This window comes from Rhinolophus sinicus, chromosome 17 (assembly GCF_057876585.1).
Source record: "Rhinolophus sinicus isolate RSI-liver-muscle chromosome 17, RSI-T2T, whole genome shotgun sequence".
NCBI lineage: Eukaryota > Metazoa > Chordata > Mammalia > Chiroptera > Rhinolophidae > Rhinolophus > Rhinolophus sinicus.
The window spans coordinates 49,695,897-49,720,321 of record NC_142517.1 but is presented as its reverse complement, the minus strand read 5'-3'; the positions used below and the strand labels follow the sequence as shown (position 1 = coordinate 49,720,321).

The window sequence follows — 24,425 nt, the reverse complement described above, 5'->3', positions numbered from 1 at the left end:
TCAGATGAGATGAGATGGGACAGGATGGGGGCAGACAAGCTGGGGAGGAGGAGGTTTGGGGAGCTACCCTGGGCCCTGAGTCTAGCTGGAGGGATAGAGCCTTCACAAATGTCAGCAACACAATGGGAGCACAACTGGACTAGGGTAATCCCTCCAGCCACCAAAGAGAAATGACCCTACCTGGGGAATGAAGAGAAGCATTAAGGGAAAGCTTTACTGGAGCTGGGGCCGGTATCAAAATGCTCTACTAGTAGGAAATTAAATATCACAGAACTGCTTGTTAAAAGTGCAGAGCACTTTCTCACTCATCAACTCATGCCCACCCGGGCCTCTCACAAAGTCAATAGCTCATGCACGGTCAGTCAGTGCTGGGCCCAAGACTCAAATGAAGGTACTCCAGGTTCCTTAGGTGAACTCCCACATTTCTTGGGTTATAAACTACAGACGAAGTGCCTGCTAGCTCTGTTTAAGATACACAAGTGACAGCAGAAAAGAAGGTGGGCAAATTTTGACTTAAAAAATATTTTTTCCCTAAAAATCGACACTGCATTCCTTCCTGTGGGGTTGGGGAGCAGCCGCAGAGTTCCCTATCCTAGGACCATCTTTACTAGGGTCTCTCTCATAACATCGGGCGTCTTTCCTCCCTACCCTTGACACACTGGGTGAATGGCAGGGCTCGCCAACAGAACAGAGCTCCCGGAGAGAGCAGAGAGCCTCCCCTCGGCCTTCACAGGAGGGGGTACAGGGAGAGGAGATGCGTGAGGATTGCTTATTTGTTTCCTGGAACACCCTGTTAAGAATCTCAGCAACTGCAGTTAGTGCCCGATCGTTTGGCAAGCAGAATAGCTTCTCGTCGTTCCCAGCTGCACGAGATCTAATTCGCAAACGCACCATCTTGCATTCAACACTTAAATGGAAAACAAGCAGCCTGGGGTGTAGGCAGGCGGTCTAACTCTGCAAACCCGTTTCGGAGGGATTTGTTTCCAGGTGGGTTGACTGGTTGGTGCCGTCCCTAGAGAGGATTTCTTTGGGCGCCGACCCTCTCTCATCTCGGGTCCAAAACCCACTCTGGCAGAGGTTATAAACTGCAATTAAACATGGGGATAAAACGGAATTTGGTTCGACCTAAATCTTGCCAGTATAAAATAGTAACTAAAATCTGTTTGAGAGCTCAGATTTTAAAAGGAGATACTGCTTATTCTTCCCCACTGGAAACCTGGTTGAAGGAAATTAAGGCCTCTCTTAAAGGTAACTAAGATTAGAGGGCTCGGTTTCCGTTTTCTGTGTTTCTGTGGGCCGAACGCCCAGGTCGGTCAGCGAGTTTCTCTGGGTGGAATGACGAATTCCTCTCTCCTAAATTCTAAAATGATAACTTTGCTTGGTGCTGCAGCTGTGACACTCCGGCGCCCAGCAGCCCAGTCCTGGCGGTGGCATTGCTAGTGGAAGAAGTGGGGTGAATGGGGAAAGGGAAAATGCCGTGCCTCTGTGAAAAGTTGGGAGAGCTGCGAGGAGGGAAATAAATGCAGCTCCTCCGAGCCTCGGCCCCTTTAAGTGCTTCACTGACTCAGCTAAGCTTCCCCCTCAGGTCGCGTTTTTTATGAATGAAAAACGTCCTTACATTCATTACATAAACAAGCCTGTGCTGATTGGCCAATGGCCCCCGGTGCATAAATTATGTAAAACAGACCCCTGAGGGGTGGGAAGGAAGGCGATATGGACCAATGGAAACCGGAGTTGGTGGGGCGGCTTGGCTGGATTTGTCCGCAGACAGGTAAACAAGAGGTGATGGACAGCCGGGGTAGGGGCCTAGGACCAATGGGATCGCGGCTGGGCTGGGGCCGTAGGCCAATGGTGGCGGGCAGAGCAGCGGGCCGCCGGGGGCCGGGCCAGCGCTCCAGCCTGGTTGGCAGCTGCGGCGCAGAGTCCAGCGGCTGGTGCGCGGAGCGGTTCAGTGTCCCCAGAGCGGTTCGGCCCAGCCGTTTGCTTAAGCACCCAGGCCCGGTGCGCGCGTGCGTGAGCGCGCCTGCGCCCGGGGCCGCTGCCAGGGGAGGAGAGCCGCCGCCTCAGGTGAGGGGGCGTCGAGGGGGAAAGGGGGGCATAGAGGGGGCGTCCAGGAACGCGTCCGAAGGGCCCGAGAGTTCACGGGCTGATTCAGAATAATCAGATCGGGGTGCACTTTCTATTTGGGCTGAAGCCCCCGGGCTGACCGCTCCCTCCTCCCGTGGTCCGGTCCGGTTCGGTTCCTCGGAGGCGTCGGGCGGGGGCGGCTAACGGTTCCGGAGCGCGCGGAGAGCGGGTTTCCGCAAGTCGCGGGGGAGGCGCGCAGAGCGCGAGGTGCGGGGGCTCCCTGGTGGAGATGGGGGGCGCGGAGTTGCAAGACTGCACAGTCTCTGGAGATCTGAGAGCCCCGAGGGGACTTGGAGGCTCGCGAGAAGAGACGGTTGGCGGAGCTTTGCTTAGGGGAGAAGGGGACCAAAAGCAGCTTAGGGGGAATATCTGAGAGGTGATGCCCCCAGAGCGGCAGGAGGGGTTAAGTGACATAGGCATGTGCATTCTGCGGGGTTGGGGGTCGGCCCGGAACTTAGGCAGGCCTTGCAAGTTTCAGGTTGTGGAGAGGGGACACTCAATCCTTCCACTCCCATCCCCAGCAGACCGAGAGAATCGGGCTGCACGGCGATTCTCTAGACATCGGGGAGCGTAAGAACAGCGGCCTGAGGATGGGGGGGGGGGAATGGGTACGGGGGGGGGGGGATGGAGAGATGCTGGAGCCTTTCGCTGGATTAGGAATCTGACGGCATTTTCTGAGGAGAAGGAACCTCTGGGGAGAGCCGAACTCCTTGGCTGAGGAGGGGTGCCAAGGAGAGATGTTTGGAGGTTTTTTTAGGGGGGAGGAATTGGGGGCGGTTGGTAGCGCCTGGCGCCGCAGCTCGTTTTTATGAATGTGGGTGATTTTATGAATGAAGCGGGTTTCTTTTGCTGGCTCGCTGCTCCCTGCGGCTTTTTTTTTTTTTTCCCTTTCCCTTTTCCTGAATGAAGCATTGAGCTTTCTTCCTAAAACCCTGGGGTGAGGGGCCTGCGTCGGCGGCTGGGCTTGCGATGGGAGTGGGGGCGGGGGCGCATCTGAAGGAGTTTTCATGAATGGGGAAGGCTGGGAATTGGGTGGAAGTGTGTCTTGTTTTCTGAATGGGGCCCAGCGCGAGGGATCCAGTTACAGCCTTTACCTGATGTGGCGGCCGCGGTTCGCTCTCCCATTCATAAAACCAGGCCCGCTGTGCGCCGCGGGGGAGGGGCCTCGGTCGAGCCGCTGCGCCGCGTTAAAGTTTTCCTGGGGGCACGGGGAGGTGGGGGGCGGGCACAAAGGAAGTGGCTTAAACTCCTGGATGAACTCGAGCCTTCCCCTTCAGGCTTAAAAAAAAATTATACTTTGAGCACAATTTTTCTAGCCCTTGAACTCTGAGGGCTGCTTTAAAAGATCCTCAGTGCCTCTTTTGGGCTCACTTATGGCAGATTCTTTTCTTTCATTTAATTAAAAAAATGTTTTGCTCTTCATGGTGAAGTATTTTGCAACGTATTTCATCATGAGACTCTGAAAATATCTACCCCTCCGATCTCCTAGCTGTTGTCTCCTTCCCCCAGTAGATGTTTACAGAATTTCTAAGGCCACGATTTAATCAAATAGGTTTTTGAAGGCTACGGAAGACTCGTTTTCATGCCCCTTAACTTTGTGCTGGTGATTCTCAGATTTTGTATATGGGTTGGTGACATTTGAGAAAGATGCTTTATTCTGAACGTTTTAGCGCAATTTGGAAGGCAAGCAACACTCCATCCAGACCAGTGGGAATGTTTTTCTAGGAAGTTATGAATTCTGTGCAGTTTTGCTCCTCTCCCTCTTTTCTCTTTGACTTTGAAAATATCTGATTACTTGGGCCAAAGTGCTGAGAGGAGGCTGGCCGTGAAGGGTTTCCTTGCATCCTGCTCACTTAGGAAAATTTGATATGCTCCACAGTGTGAAAAACAAATTGGATGGAATTGCCCACTGAGAAAAAGTTCCTATTTAAAATTTATATACCAGTTAAAATTATCCTTAAGCATTTTGCATTGCTTAGAGCTGGGGCAAGTGAAATTATTTTCCCCAATTTTGTTGACTTAATTGCATTTTTATTTGGAGAATAAAACAAAGTGTTCAGGAAGATGTTACGTTCCTCAAATTATTACTTTATTCCTGACAAATTAGAAAAAATTCCCTCCTTTCCATTTTGACCCCCAACCTTTCTTCCCAGCCCCAGGACTTGACACTACTGAAACAATTTTGATTTTATTTTTTGACATGTTTGGGGAAAAATTGACTTCACAATAAGAAAGAAACTGAATTTTCTTTTCATGGATCTTTTACTTTTAGTGCTTTTTACAAAAAGATTTGTGGTAGAGATGCATTTAAAATGTGTGCAGTAGAATTTAGTTTCCTTTATCCATTACTTTTCATAGCTATGCTTGCTATTCTTTAAAAAATTGGAGGTGTCACAGATATCTCTGTAAGTTGCCATGGAGATTATTTGTGACATTACAGACACTACACCTGTTTAGACAGAAGGTTTAGGTTTTAATAAAGAGTTGTGTGAAGATGAGTATACTTCTGATCAATATATTCCTGGAACTATATATAGTATTTTAACCACTGACCTACAAAATACTTTTAGAAACACTATGTATGTCAGATTCTTAATAGCTAATAATTTGGAATGCTTAAACCCAGTTTCTCTACTTCCTGTCACTGTACTGTCAAAATTAAATTATCTCTTTAAAAAAAAAAAAAACTAACACTACAAATACCCTGGAGAGTCCTCTGTTGGAGAGAATCTTGAAATCACCCTTTTATAATGAAAATAAGGTCCTTTTATTTTTAATAGATGGTAGCAAATCTATACTCTTGATGATGATGATGATGATGATGATGATGATGATGAGAGAGAAGAGGAAGGATGAGTAGGCAAATATATTTGGCACCAAGTACACTGAACCTTTGATGCCCTTAAGCCCCAGCCTTAGTCTGTAAGGCTTATACATACCTTGAATGGGCTTTAAGTACCTCAAGGAAAAGTAGTGATTTGCACAGGCGCTAAAGAAAGAGCAGTATAAAATTACTTCCTTTCTCTTTTATTCCCCTCTGTTAAAATCTCCCAAATTCATATTACAGGAGGACCCTTTTCCCCCCAGAAATTACTCAATGCTGAAAACTTTCAAAGTGATATTAGAGACGTTGGAAGCACCATGGATGGGTTTTATGATCAGCAAGTCCCTTTTATGGTCCCAGGGGTAAGTTTATATGGCTTTTGGTTTGTTTTGTCCTCCCTCTTAAAATCTGAATCTCTTCTCCTTATTGATTTAGTGGTACCACCCCCTTTGGGCTCCTTTATTACAGTGGAGTCTTCACTGTCTGTTGGCCTCTTTCAGAAATCTCGATCAGAGGAATGTAGAGGACGGCCTGTGATTGACAGAAAAAGGAAGTTTTTGGATACAGATCTGGCTCATGATTCTGAAGGTAGTGAAGCTTGCTTTCCCCTCTGTGTTGTGGCTTCCTCAAATGGCTCCCAGGGAAAGCAGCACATAGACTCTTCCTCTTCCTAGCAGAGGAATTCTCATTCTGGTGTCCTGTTTTCAATTCTAGAGTTGTTTCAGGATCTCAGTCAACTTCAAGAGGCTTGGTTAGCTGAAGGCAAGTTTCTTGGCTGTCCTATTTTCCATATAAAACATTTTACTGTGCTTTTTAATAAAACTTAAAGGTCTAAAATAAAAATCTCTTTTCCAGCACAAGTTCCTGATGATGAACAGTTTGTCCCAGATTTTCAGTCTGATAACTGTAAGTACCTTTCTGGTGGTGGCTCATTTGTCCTGAAATGGTTTGATTATGGATCATCCATGTCTAGATTGCTCTTTTCAGCTGTAGGCAGTGTATGTGGACAGTGGAATGCATTTCATTTCTTTTCATAATTCAAAGTTAACCCCCAACACATTTGTTTCATTCCTTATTGAAATGATTTTCTAAAGTGCTTTAATTCTATTGCAGGTAAGATTTGCTGAACGTAATTTAATTCTAAATGTCTTTTTGCCTAAGGGTATTACAAGGCTTCAAGCTTAAAATTATAAATTAATTGACCTTATATATAAGATGTTGGGCCAAACATCCATTAACCAGACATCATCTTACAGTGTTTTTGTTTTATAAGTTAAGTCCTTGATGCAAATCATGAGCTTGACATTTTTCTTCTCTTGAAGGTGCAGAAAATAGTTAATGGAAGATTCCAGTTAATTGTGGCTTCACCCGACATGTTGTCAATTTTGTTTCTACTTCTGAGTTAACAAAGGGTGATCACAGGGTGACCGATTTACTCCTATTTTTCATGTAGTTTTCAGGACTTGAGCATTCAGAGAAGAGTAAAAACTTTAAAAAGTGGTCATTAAGAGCTTATATCATTGAGATAACAAATGCAGTGGGAAGCTCAAAAGATAGCTCTCTGAGCTAGCCAGGGGCATGGTTAGCTTTGCACTGATCTTTCAGAGCTGTCCTCAACAGGTTTGGGGAGCTTTTGTGGTCCAGGCAGAGCTATCAAGGACAAAGCTGGCTGATGAAATTTGAGTAGCACAGGGCAGCTCTAGAGAGCATTAGTCACTGGCGAATGAGCAGGTTTAAGAGAGGCCTGGAGAAAATGCCTCTCTTGAGAGTTGCATCATAGAGAATTCATGTCTCTTAGTCATAGTTTATAATAGCAAGCACCTGAGCCAGGCAAGGATTCGATTTCTCATTTTGTACCAACAAATTCTTCCCAGTTTTGTTTCATCGTGTGTGTGTGTGTGTGTGTGTGTGTGTGTGTGTGTGTGTGAAAATGCCACTAGAAGAGAGGATATGTTTGGGTCTCAGTAAAAGCTGGGTGTTCTAAATCATTAAATGAAAGATCAGAGGTACCAGCTAAACATTCTTTAATGATAGGTCTCATATTCAAGGTGCAATGCCATGAAACTTGGAATAAAGTGTAACCGCAGATGTATGGTTACCTTAGCTTTGTCACAGCTTGCTGTGGGTGTTTTCTATAGGAAAGTCAATGAATGTTAATTTTTGCACTGTGATTGCTTTCAAGTGATTGGGAAGCTTGCCACTGAAAGGCTAAATAAAGATAACCCAAAGTGTGTGTGTGTGTGTGTGTGTGTGTGTGTGTGTGTGTAAAATACAGGATTTGTGATCCCACTCTCTTCTGTGTTGACAGTTTGCCCCAGCCTTTCCAGTTCTTGCTCAAAGCAGCATAAACTGCAGTCTGTTTGGGAGGTGGCTTTCTTGGCAGAGGTTCTTTGAAATGCTTTTATGATACTTTTGTTTGTTTCTCTGTAACCCAAAAGAGTTAAAAGGGGGAGGTGAGATGACTGCATTTAAGTAGATTTCATGTGCTGAAGCAGAGGTATGTTCCTTAAAGAAAGATGTCAGCCAACAGGATTTATATTTGAAGAGAGATGTATCTGCAGGAATAGGCTAAAGTGAAGGAATCAATAAATGTGTTTTGGCTCCGTAGAAATAATTCCTGCTCAGCGAACAGAACGTGCTAAATTCTTTAATTAAATTGCCATACCTGAAACGGAGGTGCTTTGGGAGATGATTCTGCTCACCAAACGTGCTGTGTTTTTTACTTTGTTTACTTTTTGCTTTAACTTCTTAAGGTTGAGCTTTTCTGCCTTTCACGCATAAAACAGATGGTTGAGTAGCCTCGAAAAGTATTTTAATAATTCTTTCCCCCTCTCTGACTCTTGCTTCTGGAGATGGAGCTTTAAGAAGGATATATTCAAATAGATCAACTTGCCTTAGAGGTTAGGGAAGAACACAAACGTCGGATGTGTATCTGTCCTTCATCCATCTGTCCTTGCTGTTTTCTGTGACTGGTTTGACTGCAGTTGAAACTGACAGTGTAGGAGCATGGGAGCTGGCAGAGCCTGGGGCTGGGCCAACTCTTCTCTGAGCTCATCTCACAGCCTTGGGTTGAGGATTAGCTTCTAGTCCTGTCACCTGGAAGAGCCCATGTTTATTCCAGGGGAAGGGGAGAAACGCATTCAACTTTAATGATATCGTATGAGTTGGTTTGAATCAACCAATCAGTGAACTTCAAAACAAATTTGCACTTGCCTGGTAAAGCAAACCTTTTCCCTACAGCAGCAGAAGCATTTAACAAATATTCTTCTGTGGCCTGCCACTGGTAATAGTCTACCTTCTCTGTTAATGCTGATTTGATTAATTTTCCATCATATATATGTGAGAGAGTGTGTGTGTGTGTGTGAGTGTGTATGAGGAAAAGGAATATTAAGTATGGTGGGTAATTGTTTTTATTTTAGAATGTCAGTTTTGAAGATTATGGCATACTTTTTTCGGTAAGCACTATAAGGTCAACTTCTAAAGAGATTATATTTTGTAAGTGTTCCAGATTTGGGTTTCTACCCATAGGCATCCATCCATAAGTATGATTTGAATAAATGAAGTCATTGTTCTTGTAAGTCTTATATAAATACCCAGCTTACTTCTAGCTGTATATATTTCACTTTACCTCACAAATACAGACATTAGTAAAGTATCCCCCATCTGGAAACTCTTAAAGGTCAAATTCAAGGGAATTCAAGTGCAACTCTAGACCATGGGGGTTCTGCCAGTGTCGTCCCCTCCTCCCCCCATTGTCTCTTGGTCCTGAGAAGTTACCCTGAAGATCTCATGTTTGAGCTGGAGGTCCCTTGTAGAGGTAGTCTTACCCACTGCTTCGTTTTACAGAATGGGTAATACAAGGTCCGAATAGCTGGAGAGACTGAATAGTGGGTTGGGACAAATGGGAGGGGTTAGGTGAAATGAGAAGGGAAAAAATTATGAAATAAGTCCTGAAAGAAGCTCTCACAAAGCTGCAGAGAGCCAAGGGGTCCTGGCATGTTCAGGTGCCCAAGGCTCTGCCTCATTCATTCACATACATCGAGATGGCCTTCCGGAGAGCCTGAGGGAGACTGCTGGCTGCCCAGCCCAAAACCTCAGCTCTCTTCGTTCCATGAGCCTTAGTAAATATCTTGGTGCTTTGACTTTTTCCACCTAGAATTTGGAAGAGAGAAAAATTATAAAACAGAAGAATTACAAAGTTGACATTTTCTAGAGGATATTTGCGTGTACAGATATATAAAACTGTGTTGTATGTCTTGTATATTATAAATGAATGTGTATATGTGTGCATATCTATCTAAACATGTGTGTAGCTAAATATGTGTATTAACACAGAGCTACCAAACTAGGGAATCTGGGTCAGTAGATAGATGTGTACACATTGTTACTACACATTTTCACAGAATTAACTACAAACTAAACCACGGATAAGACTGGGATTCAAAATGCTTAAATTTGGGGCTGGGGGGTGGGAGGTTACATTCACTTTTCTGAACTGAGTGCTTGGGTACTTAATAGTATTACTAGATTTTAGTGTTTTTAAGCAGTTTTTTAATGCAGATTTCAGTTCTTTTTTTTTTAATCTTATTCATTTCAGTTGTGATATTGTGAATGTTTCCTGTCAGCATCTCAAATAACTAAAATATTTTATGCTGGGAAGAAGGTATGATAAAATTTTACTTTAAAACCATGGCCTCCATACCAAATACAATTTAGAGAATTGTCTTAAAATCCAAATGACCTTATTTTTCCCTTGAAGTGTTCTTTTTAAATATGTGTTTCAAAAAGAATGGCTGGACTGGAGGAATTACTAGTAATTTTCTAAGGACTGGCTAATTAACTGATGCAATTGACTTTTCATAAATACATTGCAATAGATGGCTGGGAAAATAGGATTAACTGTTATGACAGCTCTTGAGCCTAAAACACATTGAACTTAATCCTGTTTCAATACGAGATTATTCAGTTGGATTTTTTTCTTTACTGTGTATAAGATTAATATAGTAAGTAGAAGCAGTGTCTTCCTTTTGGGGAGGACACATCATTTTGGACCCAGAGGTGGTATAGCAAAATTCTAGGTTTACTTGCTCTGTGATCTTAGACCATTTCTATTTGAGAGGATCATCCCTTAAGTCTTTTTGTTATGGAAGATAAGACAGAATACTGTAGACACTTTGAAAATGAGCCGCTTGAAGGTGTCGAGGTTATTTATCCTTTTCTAGAGGTAGGGAGAAGAAAGAGTGCTGAAGAAAGCAGGAGGAAAACATGGAAGGGAAAGATTATTTGACTTCAGATTTACACTGCTACCCTGTTTCCCCGAAAATAAGACCTAGCTGGGCAATCAGCTCTAATGCATCTTTTAGAGCAAAAATTAATATAAGACCTGGTCTTATATAATATATCATATAGCATAATACCAGGTCTTATATTAATTTTTGCTCCAAAAGATGCATTAGAGCTGATTGTCCAGCTAGGTCTTATTTTCAGGTAAACACAGTACTTTCCAAGTCTTTGTTAGCTAGCCCACTGCTTGACCACTGAGAAGGGTGCTAAATGATTTGAAATCCTTCCTGTTTTGATAGCCTCCAAGGTCTTTAGAGCCAGGTTCTTACAATACCAAAACCTAGAGTTCCCATTTACCTAAAAGAGCCATATGTTTGCACAAAATCTGTTTTCATCTAACTTTAATTCAGTTAGGCTTATTAAAAACAATGGATTTTTCTCTGCCTCTTAGATGTCTCTCTGCTCTTACTCCTCTAATAAAACCTAGTAACCTTTCCAGTCCTTTGCAAGAAAGACTTGGGATGGGGAATTACATCTGGGTCTGCCTGGCGGATCACTTAGGTAGATTCCAGAGGTAACAAAATCCTGGCATCAATCAAGAAATTACCATCTAGTCCCTGTTTTTCCTCACTCTTTACTCTGACAAGATTAAGACATGAGTAGCATGATAAATCTGAGAATTTGTACTATCTGCCATTTCTAACATCTAGTAATATTGTTTTAATTTCAGTCCCAGAAAAATGTTACTGGTGGTGGTAGGGTTGGGTGGGGTGTGTGATTCTCAACCAAGAGACTATTTCCTCCATGCTTTTCTTGTTTTTTTTTATGGTGGTAAAGTACACCCAGGCTCAGAGGCCGACAGCTCCTCTCAGGCGGGCACACGGCTGCCCTTGAGACACTTGGGCCCCATCTGTGCCCTGGCACAGTGCTTCTCCACTTGGAATCCAGGGAGCTCAGAGTCCTGTCATGTTGCAGCTCCCAGCTCTTGGCCAGATGCCAGGGATGCTGTTGCCAGTGCCCGATTAGGTTGCTTTTTTAAAAATTCATTTTGTGAACTCACCAAGCTCATTTACCAGAGGCTTTGGTCGTCAGTTTCTATCATTGTCCCATCCTTGTAAGAGGCTCAGCTTAAAGGAGGGGCAAAATCGTAGGCCCCTAGTATGTATGCAAGTGTGCGAGTGTGTAGCCATAATGTAAGTATGCCTTTGGGCTTGGCAGGTAGATGACAATGGAGTAACAACTCTTCTCAGGAGAGCCCCCATATTAGAGGACCCTGCATAGCAAATAAAGGAGGCTCCCATGCCTAGAGGGAGGAAGCATCAGTGGAAAAGTTAAGGCAGAGGGTGCAAGATTCCAGGGAGCAGGGTAAGACCCAGCTTTGAAAGGGCCAGGAGTTTGAGAGACCTGTCTGCAGAATAGCCAAAGCATCAAACTGGATTCTGTGGTCAGAAAGATTTCAGAGAAATGCTTCCCATGTCACCCTGTACTCAGTTAACTAGGGGCAGGGATGGGGGCAGCAGGGACACGAGGTAAACATAGGACATTTGAAAATAGCCAAGTATGTTATGAAAAAGAGGAAACCACCCATGAGCTAAAATTTATTTCCTGAATGTGATTTTCATAAAGTAGTGTGCTTTTCCTTGAAATAAATTCCGGTTGTCATAGTGGCTGCCTCTGATCTCTCTGGGTGATTATTGAAGGTTTGATAAAAAATTTCTAAGAAACCAAACCACAAACCAGTTTTTAGCCTTGTAGTTTGTATTGTCCTTGGAGTAGATTTCACCCTCCAAACCCAGATCTCCACTGCTCTTCCCCTTTTGATGTCTCATGGGCATTCAGGGGGAATTACAAACCTCCAGATACAGAGACAGGAAAAGGAACTGTGAAACCGTTCATAGTAGGTAGCTTACGCCCTGCCCCTCTGCAGCCAGAGAATCCAGTAGAGTCTCCAGAGACCCTCTCCCTTAGGAGGAAGCCAGGTGGCATCCGATGTAGCTATTGACAATAAATGGAAAAAGCAAGGAGTCTGGAAAGGCCAGCTTCCAGAGAGCTATACTCTAATGCAAACCAGCTCACCCCCGGGGGGGCAGGAGAAATACCACTGAAGTCTGTTTCTCTCAGCTGGTGGCTACAGTCAGAGTCTGAACAGGACGGCACGAGATAGTTTTGTTTGCCATTCCCCTTTTGCCAGAGGGCACTTGCAGACCTCACTTCAAGCAGACTTGCACACCCTTGCAAATTTCAGCCAGAATCTCAGGGAGGGTGCAGAGCAGGCAGGCGCCTGCAGTGTCTGAATTTCTTACATAAACACAGCTCGCTGAGTGAGCAAGCGTCCCTGCAGCGACAGCTGGGCTCTGCTCCGCCTGCCCCAGCGAGCTGAGCTGCAGAGTCCCCCACTTGCTGAATGGAGCATTCCAAATTGGTTGTGAATGGAGGGCGGGGCTCCCTTGCAGACTTTTTCAATGAATAACCAGACCCCATTGTGCAGCCTGTGGAAAAACAACCAACTCAAACAACACTGGGACTGTTAGAAATATGCTTGTGATTGGCAGCTTGGAGAACCTCCAAAATTAGTTTCCTTTGGCTTCCCTGTTGCTCCCTGTTCTCTGAGCCTGGGCTTAATGGGGTTTGAGTTTTCTTTTAAGTGCTGACTTTAACCCTCCAACTGCCAGACTGATGGCCTGACCAATGAATCTGCCTCCCTCTCTTTGGTCTCCCATTTTAGAATGTAGCTGTCTAAAGGGAGTGATAATAGGAGAGGATGGCTTAGCTTCCCTGGAGAGAGAGGTGTTGAGACTTGATCTGAGGATATTACCCTTTTATCTCCTGCTTCCCATGCGGCTGTGGCTTTCGTTTCCTATTGAAGATTCCTGCCTGCTCTTCTATTGCAAGCTCTAGTCTTTACTGCAGGCCTGAAGAATGGGTGTTTGCCTGTCACAACGCAGATATTTCTTGCTTAGGCTTACATTTTAACATGGGAGTGACAAAGCTGTAATTTCTCTACTCCTTGGCCCTCTCTCCTATTTAATTTCCCACTGTGGTTGGATACGTGTCATTTTAAAATGACACTTCCCAGACTGGTACTCAGCTATGGGGGAGCCTCACTATGGCCGCAGCCCTTCCAATGAGAACTACTCCTCAAATGCCTTGCTTCTTCAGATAAACATCCCGAGAAATACCAAAATGAACCCAGCCTCTGAGCAACCCCAAAACCAGAGTGGCCTCCTCACCTGGGAATGAGGCCAGGTCCTAAGGGTTCACTTGCCTCAATAGTGTCTACCCTAAATGTTCTGATGAACAGCTAATATGTTACAGCTACACCTCTCCCCCCCCCCCCGCCCCCGAAGGGCTGGGTGGGCCAGACCAGTGCTACATGTGATAAGCATAAAAAGGACAGTCAGTTAAAAAGCAAAACAAAACTTAATCCAGTGTAAATTCCTTAGGGTTTTTCAAAGAGCTCTTCCTCATCCCTATTCCTCATCCTCAATCAGAATGAGGCTGTTTGCATTTGTGTTTTGCTATAGAGAGTTTTTCTGAAATATTTCTCTTGCTATAACTTGGTCCTTCCCTATTAAAAAAAGAACAGGCCTGGGCAGATTGTCCTTTTGTGAGAGAGTTTGAGTCTCCGGAGGTAAGCCTAGATATCAGCTGTGTGAGGGAATGCTGGTATTTGTGCTTCTCCAGAGGTGCTGATGAGGACGCCAGCTTACATAAACACTTTTCAGCAGAGGGCCTGGAAATGCTTTGTAATTGCCTGAAACGGCACTTAATAAGGGTCTTTTACCTTTTTCCATAGAAAAGGTAGAATAGAAGAGGGGGGGTGTCTCGTCTACTAAGTGGCCTCCCACAGTAAAGACCAGATCCTGGAATGCCTCCCCCAAGTTTCCGAATCTGAATTTTGGCAGAGACTAATTTAGTGGTGATCGCTGGGCTGAGGGATGCCTCGAGTCAGGACATTTCTGCCCCTCAACTCCCTTTTCCTTCCCCCCAGCCACAGCGTCTTATTTCTTGGGGAATAAGGAGAAAGCAGCATAGGGTTTTAATGTACAATATTCTGTTATGTTGACAAATATTAAACTTAGTCCCTGCTTCCCAATTCCCATTCTGTTGAAACAGGACACAGTTTCTCTTCTGCTCTAAGTGTCTCCAAAAGCGGAGAACCTCAGTCTTATGTTTCTTTCTTTCTGTCTCAACCGTAGCATCGTGCTCTGCACACAGCCAGTAGTTGGTGAAGGTACTTTGCACACTACCACAGCCTCTCGGGTGTTCCCTTCCCACTCAGCCTTCCAACAGCCCCCAACACCAGCCTCCAGTTGGAAGTGAAGTAACTATAGAGGGTCTCAAAACCTGAGTTCTGAAAATCCTTGGGATGACCTTAGAGATAAATAGAAAAAAACTAGCTGGGGCTATTTCTCATTTTCTGATTCCTCTTTTAAACACACACACACTAGCCAAGTCTTTATAGGCTGCATTTAGACTTTGTGCAGCTAATGCTTTGTTTCCTAGTAAGACTGCATGTACTCGAGAACAAGTCACAGTTTGGGCACCCTTGACATACTTGCTGAGTTTCTGCTTTTAGGAGGAGGGCTATAGATAGAAGGAATGGTTCTCAGGGGAGAAGCCGATTTCTCTAGAGTTTGGATTTTCTCCTATCAGACTTTAAGAATGAATTTTACATTTGAAGATAAAATTGTGCTTAAATCCTATTTCAAGTAGTGCTAACACTTCTCTTTAATGCCAGTTAAGATGATAATTATTTAAATTGGGAATGAATTATAGAAAGGATGTTAAAGAAGGTTTAGTTTTGCATCATCCCCCCCCCCCCCCCCCCAGTCAGGAAAAATGCCTTTTCCCCTTTTCCTGATGGTGAATTGCACAGCCCTTTGTGGTAGAATCTAAGATGGCTGACAAAAGGCCCACCATGGAGGAAGCCATCCTGTCATCTCTCATAAAATTCAAGCTGGGAGGACAGGGTTCTCATTAGACCTCTTTCTCAACTGTGAAAACGAAACAAAAACTGATCTATCCTATTGGTCAAGATGTCCCAGGAAAGTAGTTGGTATGAATAATACTCAGATCCTCCTCTTGGCATAATCAGGCCTTTTTATCCTACCAGGCTCTTAAGCTTTCAAGTAACCAAACGTCCCAGATGGAAACAAGGGCTCTGTGCTGTAGGTCTAAAAAGATCCACCCTCAAGGGTAGTCGAAAGGGGGCGGTTCATTCAGAACCAGAGGAACCACTTATTTTTATCTTGACTCTCCTCCCAGTTAGCTCTGTACACTCAGACAAGTCTTTTACTTGTCAAATGCTTTGGTTTCTCCGTAGCCCACAAGTTTTGGGATGTGGCACTCTTACGCAATTAGAAATACTCATTCTGTATAAAATATTTTTATGAAAGAGCCCCATATCTGTTAATACATAAGCCCTACATCTGTCAGAGTTGGACCAGTTCTTTTCTAAGTTCCTTTTCCTCCCTTGGATTTCTAACTCTCATATTCAAGGCCTCTGGGTTTCCATTTTCAGAATTCTAAAGTAACAATCCTAGCTTGTTAGGATAAATGAGTCCTTTAAAGAAAAGGAACTGCACAAATGCAAGCTGTTTCAAAAATAATACTGACGTGTAGAGAGAGTGTGAACTTAAAGGAAGTAAATCTGAAACTAGTATTATCACTAGTATAAAATTATCTTCCTTAATTGATAATAGATATTTTTCTGTTTGGAAATGACTATTTGAAAGCTATGCAGTTTTGTATCAAGAATGAGATGTAGCTATTCCATGATAGACACTTGTTCTTAACCCAGTTCCCATCTGTGAGTCAGGACATTCCTGATTCAGTACATACGTCCTAGGTAGGCCCCTCTTACTAACACGACCATTTCTTTTGGGAGGAGGAGAGAAGGGGAATTAATATGAAAAATCTCTTTTCTTCCATTTTAGCCAAACTTAGAATAGAAACCTTTAAAAATCACCTGTGTCATTATTGTTAGTACTGATAGAGGGGAAGAAAGGACAAGGCCAGTATCCCAAATTTGATTTAGCAACTGGCCCTCCTAGTTGATGACGAAGAAAATGACCAGCCAACTTCTTTACTCTGATAGACTTGCCCCTAGACCATAGGCCAGCCTTAAGGACTCTTCCGCCCCTGAGGCCAACACCAGGGCAGTCTGCCTCCCTGTGCATAGAACCATTACCCCGAGCTCTTCCTGGGGCCCTCTCAGCCTTTGGAGGACTGGAGCAGCTTCCAGCCCCTTGCAACGGAAGAGGTAAATAGCCTTGAGGACCACTTTTGTTCTTCCCAGCCAAGGCTGTCCTTCCACTGCCCTTTAGAACCTTGGCTTTGACTTACATACCTCCTTTCTGGAGGGGTAGTAAAGAGGTGGGGGAAGCCTTGAGCCCCCCCTGGAGCATAGGGTGTCCTCCCATTTCGAGTGGTCATCCTGAGTGGTCACTATCCCACCTTTTGGGTTGCAGTTGCAGTGACCTCCCAAACTGACTTTCATGGGTAAAATGTAGCTTTCCATCTTCTGACCATGGTATTTCAGTTGCTGATTTGATTTTGAAATACCATGTGTTAGTTCTGGCAACCAGCTGCTGCCATTGCTGAAAGAGGCAATGGAAGAGGGGGGAAGGGAGGGAGGAAATTTTGGGCTGTAATCAATGTTGTGATCATTGCGCTGGGCCTAGCAGAAGCAAACCCCCAAATCACCCCCTCCTCCCAATTATATGAAGCTTCTAGATAATATAAGCATTATAGTTAAAATAATATGATCCCAACAGTATAAGAATGCTCCTAATGTAGCGCTTACCTGTAAAGTATAATCCCCTTGTAAAATCAGTCCCCCTTTCCTACAGATAAATTAAAATCCCTGTATAAGTGTAAAACCATCATTTTCTTCTTTTCCTCCTCTTACTCTAGCCAGAGGGCTTTGTTTGGGAGTCTTAACAGGAGCTCCAAGCTGGGGGGGTGGAGGGGGTCTTAAGCTGAAACTGCTAATGTACTTTAGCATCTTTGGGGCTAGATTTCTCCATTATTGAATCTATCCTGTAGCATATATTCCACATTCCAGGGAGCAGTTGAGGGCATAAAATACCATAACACCATCCTTACAGAAACAAAATTTACAAACACTTTGCTCTCCAGAGCCAATGTGAGCACTGCAGCATCTTGTCATCGAAGCACCAATCCTCCGTGTAGCCGGCATTTCCCCAGAGAAAGCCGAGTTCTACAAGCCCAGTGTGTTATCTGTGGCACCACGGAGACGCATGTTGTTCTTTGTCAGCTTGAGTCCGTAGCAGAGATTCAGGCTTATCCGAGACAAACAGAAAATGAAGACAGGCTTACGGAGATGGTCTCATGGTTTTAACTTCTTCACGGCATCAATTCTGTTGTCTAATTTAAAACCCAGGTGGGAGGAATTCTATCCGTGACTCTAATTCCTGTCTCCTGGGAGAAATTCCACCGCTTTTGCAGGTGGTCTCTTAGAGATGTTTCAGATACCACTCTCTACTAATGCTATTTGTACATTTTCAAAGTTGGGCCAGTTTTTTTCTTAGCTCCTTTTCTTCCCTGTAATTTCTAATGCTTGTATTCAAGGCTTCTGGGCTTTTGTTTTTGGAATTCTGAAGTGATCTGATGAGTCTGCTAACCCTGTTTATAGGCCGTCCAAGTTGTGAGTTGACAGAGGGCTCTCCGGAGACACAGTCTCCACACTGTCCTTCAAGTAAGTGCCTCTCGTTTTTAACAGGAGCTCACCAAAGGAGGATTCCTGGGCTTGCATCCTGAAACGCGTTCCAGCTCTTGAATTTCCAAATACTTGATATAACCTCATCTACTCTTAAGGGCAAGAAAGGTGTCTTCTTCCCTCACTTCTTTTCCCACTGTAGCAAGATGTGGCTCTAGTTTGATGGGTTATTATTTCACTCTGGTATTCCCCAGCCATTTTCATGCAGAGTCGTCAAGAATTAAGGCTCGCTCTTGAGTTGGTCCTGTTTGTCTAACACTAACCCTATTTGTTGAATCTGACTGTCTTTTCCCATAGTCCGTATCATGCTAAGTTCAAAGCACTTTTTTTTTTTTTTGAGCTGATTCTATTACCCCAAGTTTCTAGCTCTAAATCATGAAAAATAGATTGGATTTTCTTTCTGTTTTGTTTTTTTGTCCACATACCAATTCCTGAAGCCTTTCTTCTGTTGACTGTAGGTTTTTCCCACTGCGTAGGAGAAACCAGATTCCCAGTGCCAGATGTTCCAGGAACTAGCTTTATCAGTTGCTAATTTGGCTCTTGTATTATTTATTGTACAAATGGTATTGACCATATAGGAAGGACGTCTGTAATTGTTAATGAGTTCTGCTACCTCATGGTTGATCCTGCACCATGGGGCCCTGACTTACCTCCAGGATAATATTCAGTCTTTTTGTCCTCACTGAGAAATAGGACAAGTAGGAAAAAATAACCTGGAGTAATCAACACCATAACCCGCACCCCACCACCACCGCCACCATGATTAATGTAAAATCATGAATACTGCTCTGTGACATTCCTGAAGAGATCAAACCCTATGTCTACTGATAACGAAATTCTATCCCAGAGCAGAAGCCTTGCTTTCCAATGTAGGCCTTTGCCCTGGACGAATGCAGCTATTCTTGCAGTTTGTGACTGCAGAATGGGCCTTCCTGAAATCTCAGCTCCTGTATGTCGTAAGCTCACCTGGCTCTCGGCTGCACCAGATGTTTGTCATATCTCCCATGAGCTGCAAGGAGAGCCTTGATTCCACACCAGAGTCCTGTCACCATCCTTGATTCCCAGAACTTGTGAGGTGTGATCAATCAAAAGATACGGTGAATGTTTAAATTTTAAAAAGTATTGCAGTAAAAGACACATTGCCATTAATCCCCCTCAAAATGCTCCCCCTCACTTCAAACACACTTCCCCCATCATTCTTGCCACTTTCTGAAGCAGTTCTGGAAGTCCTCTTTTGTGATATCTTTACTTTATCCTCCCTTCATGACAATGCTCTGTGTCACACATCGCTTCTGGTATGGCAATTTCTGTCAAGTAAAAACATTATGGTGTGTCCTCATCTACCTTATTCACCAGATCTGGCACCGTGCGACTTGTGGCTCTTCCCAAAGTCAAAATAACCATGAAAGGTAAACATTTTGAATCAATTCAGGACATCAAGGCAGCCATGACAGCGTGACTAAAAACACCCACGAAAGAGGACTTCGGAACTGCTTCAGAAAGTGGCAAGAATGATGTAATAAGTGTGTTCGAAGCAAGGGGGAGTATTTTGAAGGGGATTAATGGCAATGTGTCTTTTACTGTAATAATTTTTTTTTAAATTTAAACATTCACCACATTTTTTGATCACATCTCATTAATGTGCAGGGCTTCTCCAAGCCAACATACTTTCTTTAACATAATTTAGGTCTTCAGCTCCACATTCCTTTCTGCTCTCCTAGCCTGGTAAGCTAGGTTGGACCAGTTGGAGCCCCCAAAAATTCTTGTGCCATTTTCCCCTAAGGCCCAGAGCACCAAAAGCCCCGGCCACCCATTTCAAGCTTCTTCTGCTCTGGCCCTGCTCAGCCTTTACGGGGAGAAGGAGCCAAACTAGCTGCTTGGGAGGAAAGAGCATCAAGGAGAACCTCAGGGAAGAGCACTTTAATTCTTTTTAATTTTGCCAACCTTCACAGGTTGGTGATGGCTGCATTGTATGTACCCTTTTGAGGACTCTGGGGATGAAATCTAATGAGTTGTTCAGCTGTTCTAGGAATATTCTAAACCTGTTATGCATATATATTCACAAGAAGTAGATGTTCTCGTTTCTTTTTTTCCCAAGAATGCTTTGAGTCTTGAGTTGGGCATGTTACTGATAGGTTTTAGTTTTGTTAATATTTTGTACTTGTGTAATTGCTGTCTTTTTACCCAGGCAGTGGGAGAGGTGGCAGTGGACAATAGTCATGGTGATAGCAGTAGCAGTTTTCATTTTGCCCTGTCTTGGGTGTTCCCGTTTCCTTTCTGAGTGAGCCAGAGCCAAAATAAAAAAAAAGAAAATTGAGAACCACTGGCACAGACATTAGAGTATGACCAACAATTGTCCTTGTGCAATTTTAGATTCCTGGGGCTATAGTATCCAAACATGGTAAAGGTACAAGATAAATAGGACAGTATCCTTCCAATTTGGTAATAGGCCAGGAGTGGCTTTCCTCATGTGTGAAAGCATGGTTTTGAAGTTCTTAGCACCTCTCATTTTGACCTCTTAGTCAACCATATGATAAAGGGATTTTTTCCCCTCCTCCTGTCTCGGAGATGGGATATAGTATCTATTTTACTGATTTATTTTGAAAACATCGCTACATTTGTTTCATTTCTCTTTGTATGGATTTTTTTTTCTTTCTGGATCATTCGAAAACAAATTGCAGACATTTTGACATTTCACCCCCAAATACTTAAGTGTGCATCTCCAAAGATTAAGGACATTATTCTATATAGCCTAAGAAAACTAACTTTTATTCAGTAATATTCAGAATTCCCCAGTTATCTCCCAAATGTCTTTTATAGCTGATACCGATACTGTGTTTGATCTAGGATTCAATTAAGAACTACACTTTGCACTTATTGTTACGCCTCCTTAACCTTTTTCGATCTGTAACAGTCTGCCTACCTCCCCCCCCACCCCCCCACCCCCGTAACACTGAGCTTTTTTAAAGAGGCCTGGCCAGTTCTTTTGTAGTTGTTGACTTCTTTAGGGGACATTTTTAAAGGATACGTAGAAATACCAGATACAGGAATGCTGACTTTAGGTCTGGAAATGTCCTCTGTTGTTGATTCTCTGACCTTTCATAGCCTTGTTGTATTGACCTTAAAAAATACTGGTAAAAGCACAGAGTGCGTCAGGTGGAGCTATTTGGGTAGAGGTAGTTTGTGCATGTTTGAGGAGTGGGCTATTGAGGGATTCATTAAAACTTTTTTATCACAGCTTACTGAATAGTAGATTTTACTATTCATGGATGATTTTTCACTATATTCGAATTTTGGATTTATGCTTACAGAAGTTAGCTGTGTCAGATATTAAAGAAAATGGTACCTTCCCCTGTACTTCCTCCAATTCTTCTTTTAGAACTTGTGCCCCTTAAACTAAATTTGATAACACTTCAAATTTTTATTTTTAGAAATTGTTTCCAGGCAGAATCAATGTTAACCATTCAAATGGGTTTGAGCTTTCTCTTACTTGGTTTGGAAATCCAAAAGGCACCTCCTTTTCCAGATGTTCTTTTTTAAGTGCCAGAACCACTTACTTTATCTCCCTTGAACCTCCTTGGTTCTCAGAACAGGGTATTCGGTCCTTGTCATGCACTAGTGCTGCTATAGCTTGAAATGAATTTCTAATCTTCTCAGCCCTAGAATAAAAACATATTTCTGACCTCTTCTAGTAATATGGGAGAACCTGAAAAATAAGCCTCATTTTATCTACGTCTTTTTTCTTACTAACTGGCTATTTGAGCTTTGTCTCAAAACGTGTCCCAAAAAGTCTAGCGCTAAAGAAAGGCAGCAGTATGTTGGAAAGTAGGCCTTTTGGCTTTGTTGTGCTCTTCAAACCACAGAACACAGGGGACACTGCACCTGGTCTTTCCCAACAGGGTACGCTGACAAGTTAAGGGTAAATCAGGCGAGAAGAAGCCACACCTGCCTTCCAGGTGACTTCTTCAGTTGTGTTTTGCCAGGGTCATTTTTATGTTCATTTGTCCCTCTGCTTGATATTCTTTCCCTCTGCCTTCCTTTCTCATGTTCCGCTCAGTGCGATAACAAAAGAACCATATGGGCAGATGTCTCAGGGTCCCCTCCTTTGCATTCTTGAACTAAACAAGAATTTCTTACTATGGAGGGAAATGAAGTGGGGTGGTAGTGGGCTAACAGAGGAACAGGGAGCTATAAAGCTGGTGGCAAAGAAAGTAATAAGCTTAGGAAGGGACCTTTAGGATTATGGCTCTGGAATCCTGAGAAGTCTCTGACCACAACTGCGTACATTCCACATCATGTTTGTTCACAAGTGCTGTGAGAGGCTCTGGAGACACAGGCTGGCCACCTGAGACAGCCTCATGGACATGCCATTCTGGTCAGCTTCCGTTGTAACACAACTTTCCATGTAAAGTAAGAAGATCATGGCTGGCAAGTGGGACCAAATAAGGTCCGCCCTGCAGTCAGGCCCACACAGCTGATTTCGGAAAGATGAGCCTGCCCCAGATGAAGGTAATGAAACTGAAGAAGGGAGAAGGAAAACCCAAAACAAAGCCTGAATGATAACAACCGGTGGAAGGCAGGCAAAGGCTGTGTATGAAGTGGGAGAAATAAGGATGGGCTTGGTCTTTCTCTCCCTCAGGCCGCAGCATAACTGATGGGCAATTTCTTTTTAACACTCAGCAACCACATAAATATTGTGTGTATTCACAACAAAGTCTGTGGCAAATTGAAACTTTGATGATTATAAAACACCAAAGGAAAGGCTTATTAGACACGGTGTTTTTTTGTCTTTCTAAAAAAATTTCTTTTGAATTAAACTGTCATTCATCATAACCTTCAACAAAAGTGTTTTCCTTTGTTTTGATCTTTGGTGCTGTAATAGTGAAGTTCACTGCCAGCACTGGCATGGGGTAGCTTCCTTGGACAGATTCCACAGGCCTGTAGTTATGGGCAGGAAACAGATTTTGTCAGCAGAGGGAATTACTATTTCTCTTGAATGGACCAATTTGTCTATTTTTTCTATTTTTAAGACAATTGGGTTATTTCTTTGGAAGACTGCTTCTATACTATCACAGAAGAAAGACTTGCTACAATTTGAGAAATCTTAGTATTAACTCAATGATGCTATTTGACCAGGACAGGGCCCCCCTTTTTTTTTAAAAGGGGGGGCGCAAGCTCACAAGGATGGGACCGGCAACCTTGATGCTACATACTCCAACCAACTGAGCTAACCTGTCACCCAGGATTCCTTTTTTAAAAAATAGAAACTTAATTGAAATAAGATAATAGCAATCAGAAGAGTATATCTTGATACATTTTTTTCAAAATGGACAAGCATTTAGGTCAAGACCCAGAACTTACCAGAAGACTCCTTCCTTGCCCCCTGAACAGACACTACTCCTAGACTCAAGAGTAACCTCCCTCCTGACTTTAAACACCATAGATTACTTTTGTCTCCTTTTAAAAATTCTATAAAGGGACTTATACGATGTGTACCCTTTGGTGTCTGGCTTCTTCTGCTCAACATATTTGTGAAATTCCATGTTGTGAAGTGTAGTTATAATTTCCTCTTTGTGTTGTGCTGAGATTTTGTTTTGAGGTTACCTTGAGCCTATAGATAAATTTGGGAAGAATTGATATCTTGATAATATCAAGCTTTCCAACCCATGAACATGCTATATTCTCCCACTTATTGAGAGGTCTTTAATTTTCCTCAGTGTTTTGTAGTTTTCAGTTTGGGCATCTTACATGTCATTTATTAGATGTGTTCCTAGGTATTTCGTGTTATTTGATACTATTGTAGATGCATTTTTTAAAATTTCACATTGTTTTAGTTACAGTATATAGAAATGGTTCTTTTTATATTTTGGCCTAATGGTGTTGGTAAATTAGCTTACTGATTCTTATACTTTGTGGATACTTTTATATTTTGTGTATACCCAAACAGGCTATATGTGAATAATGGAAGTATATTTCTTCCTTTTTAATCCTTTTGCCTTTTATTTATTTTACTTGACTTATTAAATTGGCTAGGATCGGACTGATTTTTGATCACTTTGTCAGATAGAAAAATCCTCCAAGGAGTTCACTAGTAAGAAGAGCAACTGTGAAATTAAGTTGGTTGATTTGTGAACATTATATCTAAATTTAAAATGTTATTATGTGTTAAAATCTTGCCAGCCAGCCACGCTCATCTTTCCTACCTCCGATAAGCAGAGACATGTATTTGTGCACGGATCCTTAACTGAGAGCGTTCTTGTGGTCACATAGGGATCCAGACCGCGCTCTTGAAGGGCTCTTGCCTCAGAGGTGGCATTAAGAGGATATACGCGGTTGGACAATTAAGTTCACGAACTCATCCTAGAAAAAATGCTACATACCTCATTGCTGAATATCACTACGGTCACCTTCGAAGTACTCCCCTTGGGAAGCTGTGCATTGGTACCA

General features: G+C 43.2%; 1 protein-coding gene across 2 annotated transcripts in view; it reads left to right on the top strand.

The window, feature by feature from the left end:
• Nucleotides 1–1,896: 1,896 nt before the first annotated feature.
• Nucleotides 1,897–24,425, top strand: part of ETV5 (ETS variant transcription factor 5) — a 58,432-nt gene continuing 35,903 nt past the window's right edge. Inside the window, exons 1-5 of one of the 2 annotated variants that reach the window (XM_019735866.3) lie at nt 1,897–2,067; nt 5,195–5,313; nt 5,452–5,539; nt 5,666–5,713; nt 5,807–5,857. In XM_019735866.3, the coding sequence (XP_019591425.1) occupies nt 5,269–5,313; nt 5,452–5,539; nt 5,666–5,713; nt 5,807–5,857 (232 nt within the window). In that variant the 5' untranslated portion in view covers nt 1,897–2,067; nt 5,195–5,268. Of the gene's footprint in view, nt 2,068–2,386; nt 2,504–5,194; nt 5,314–5,451; nt 5,540–5,665; nt 5,714–5,806; nt 5,858–24,425 lie in introns of those variants that run through there. The other variant, XM_074329097.2, reaches the window with a different exon arrangement.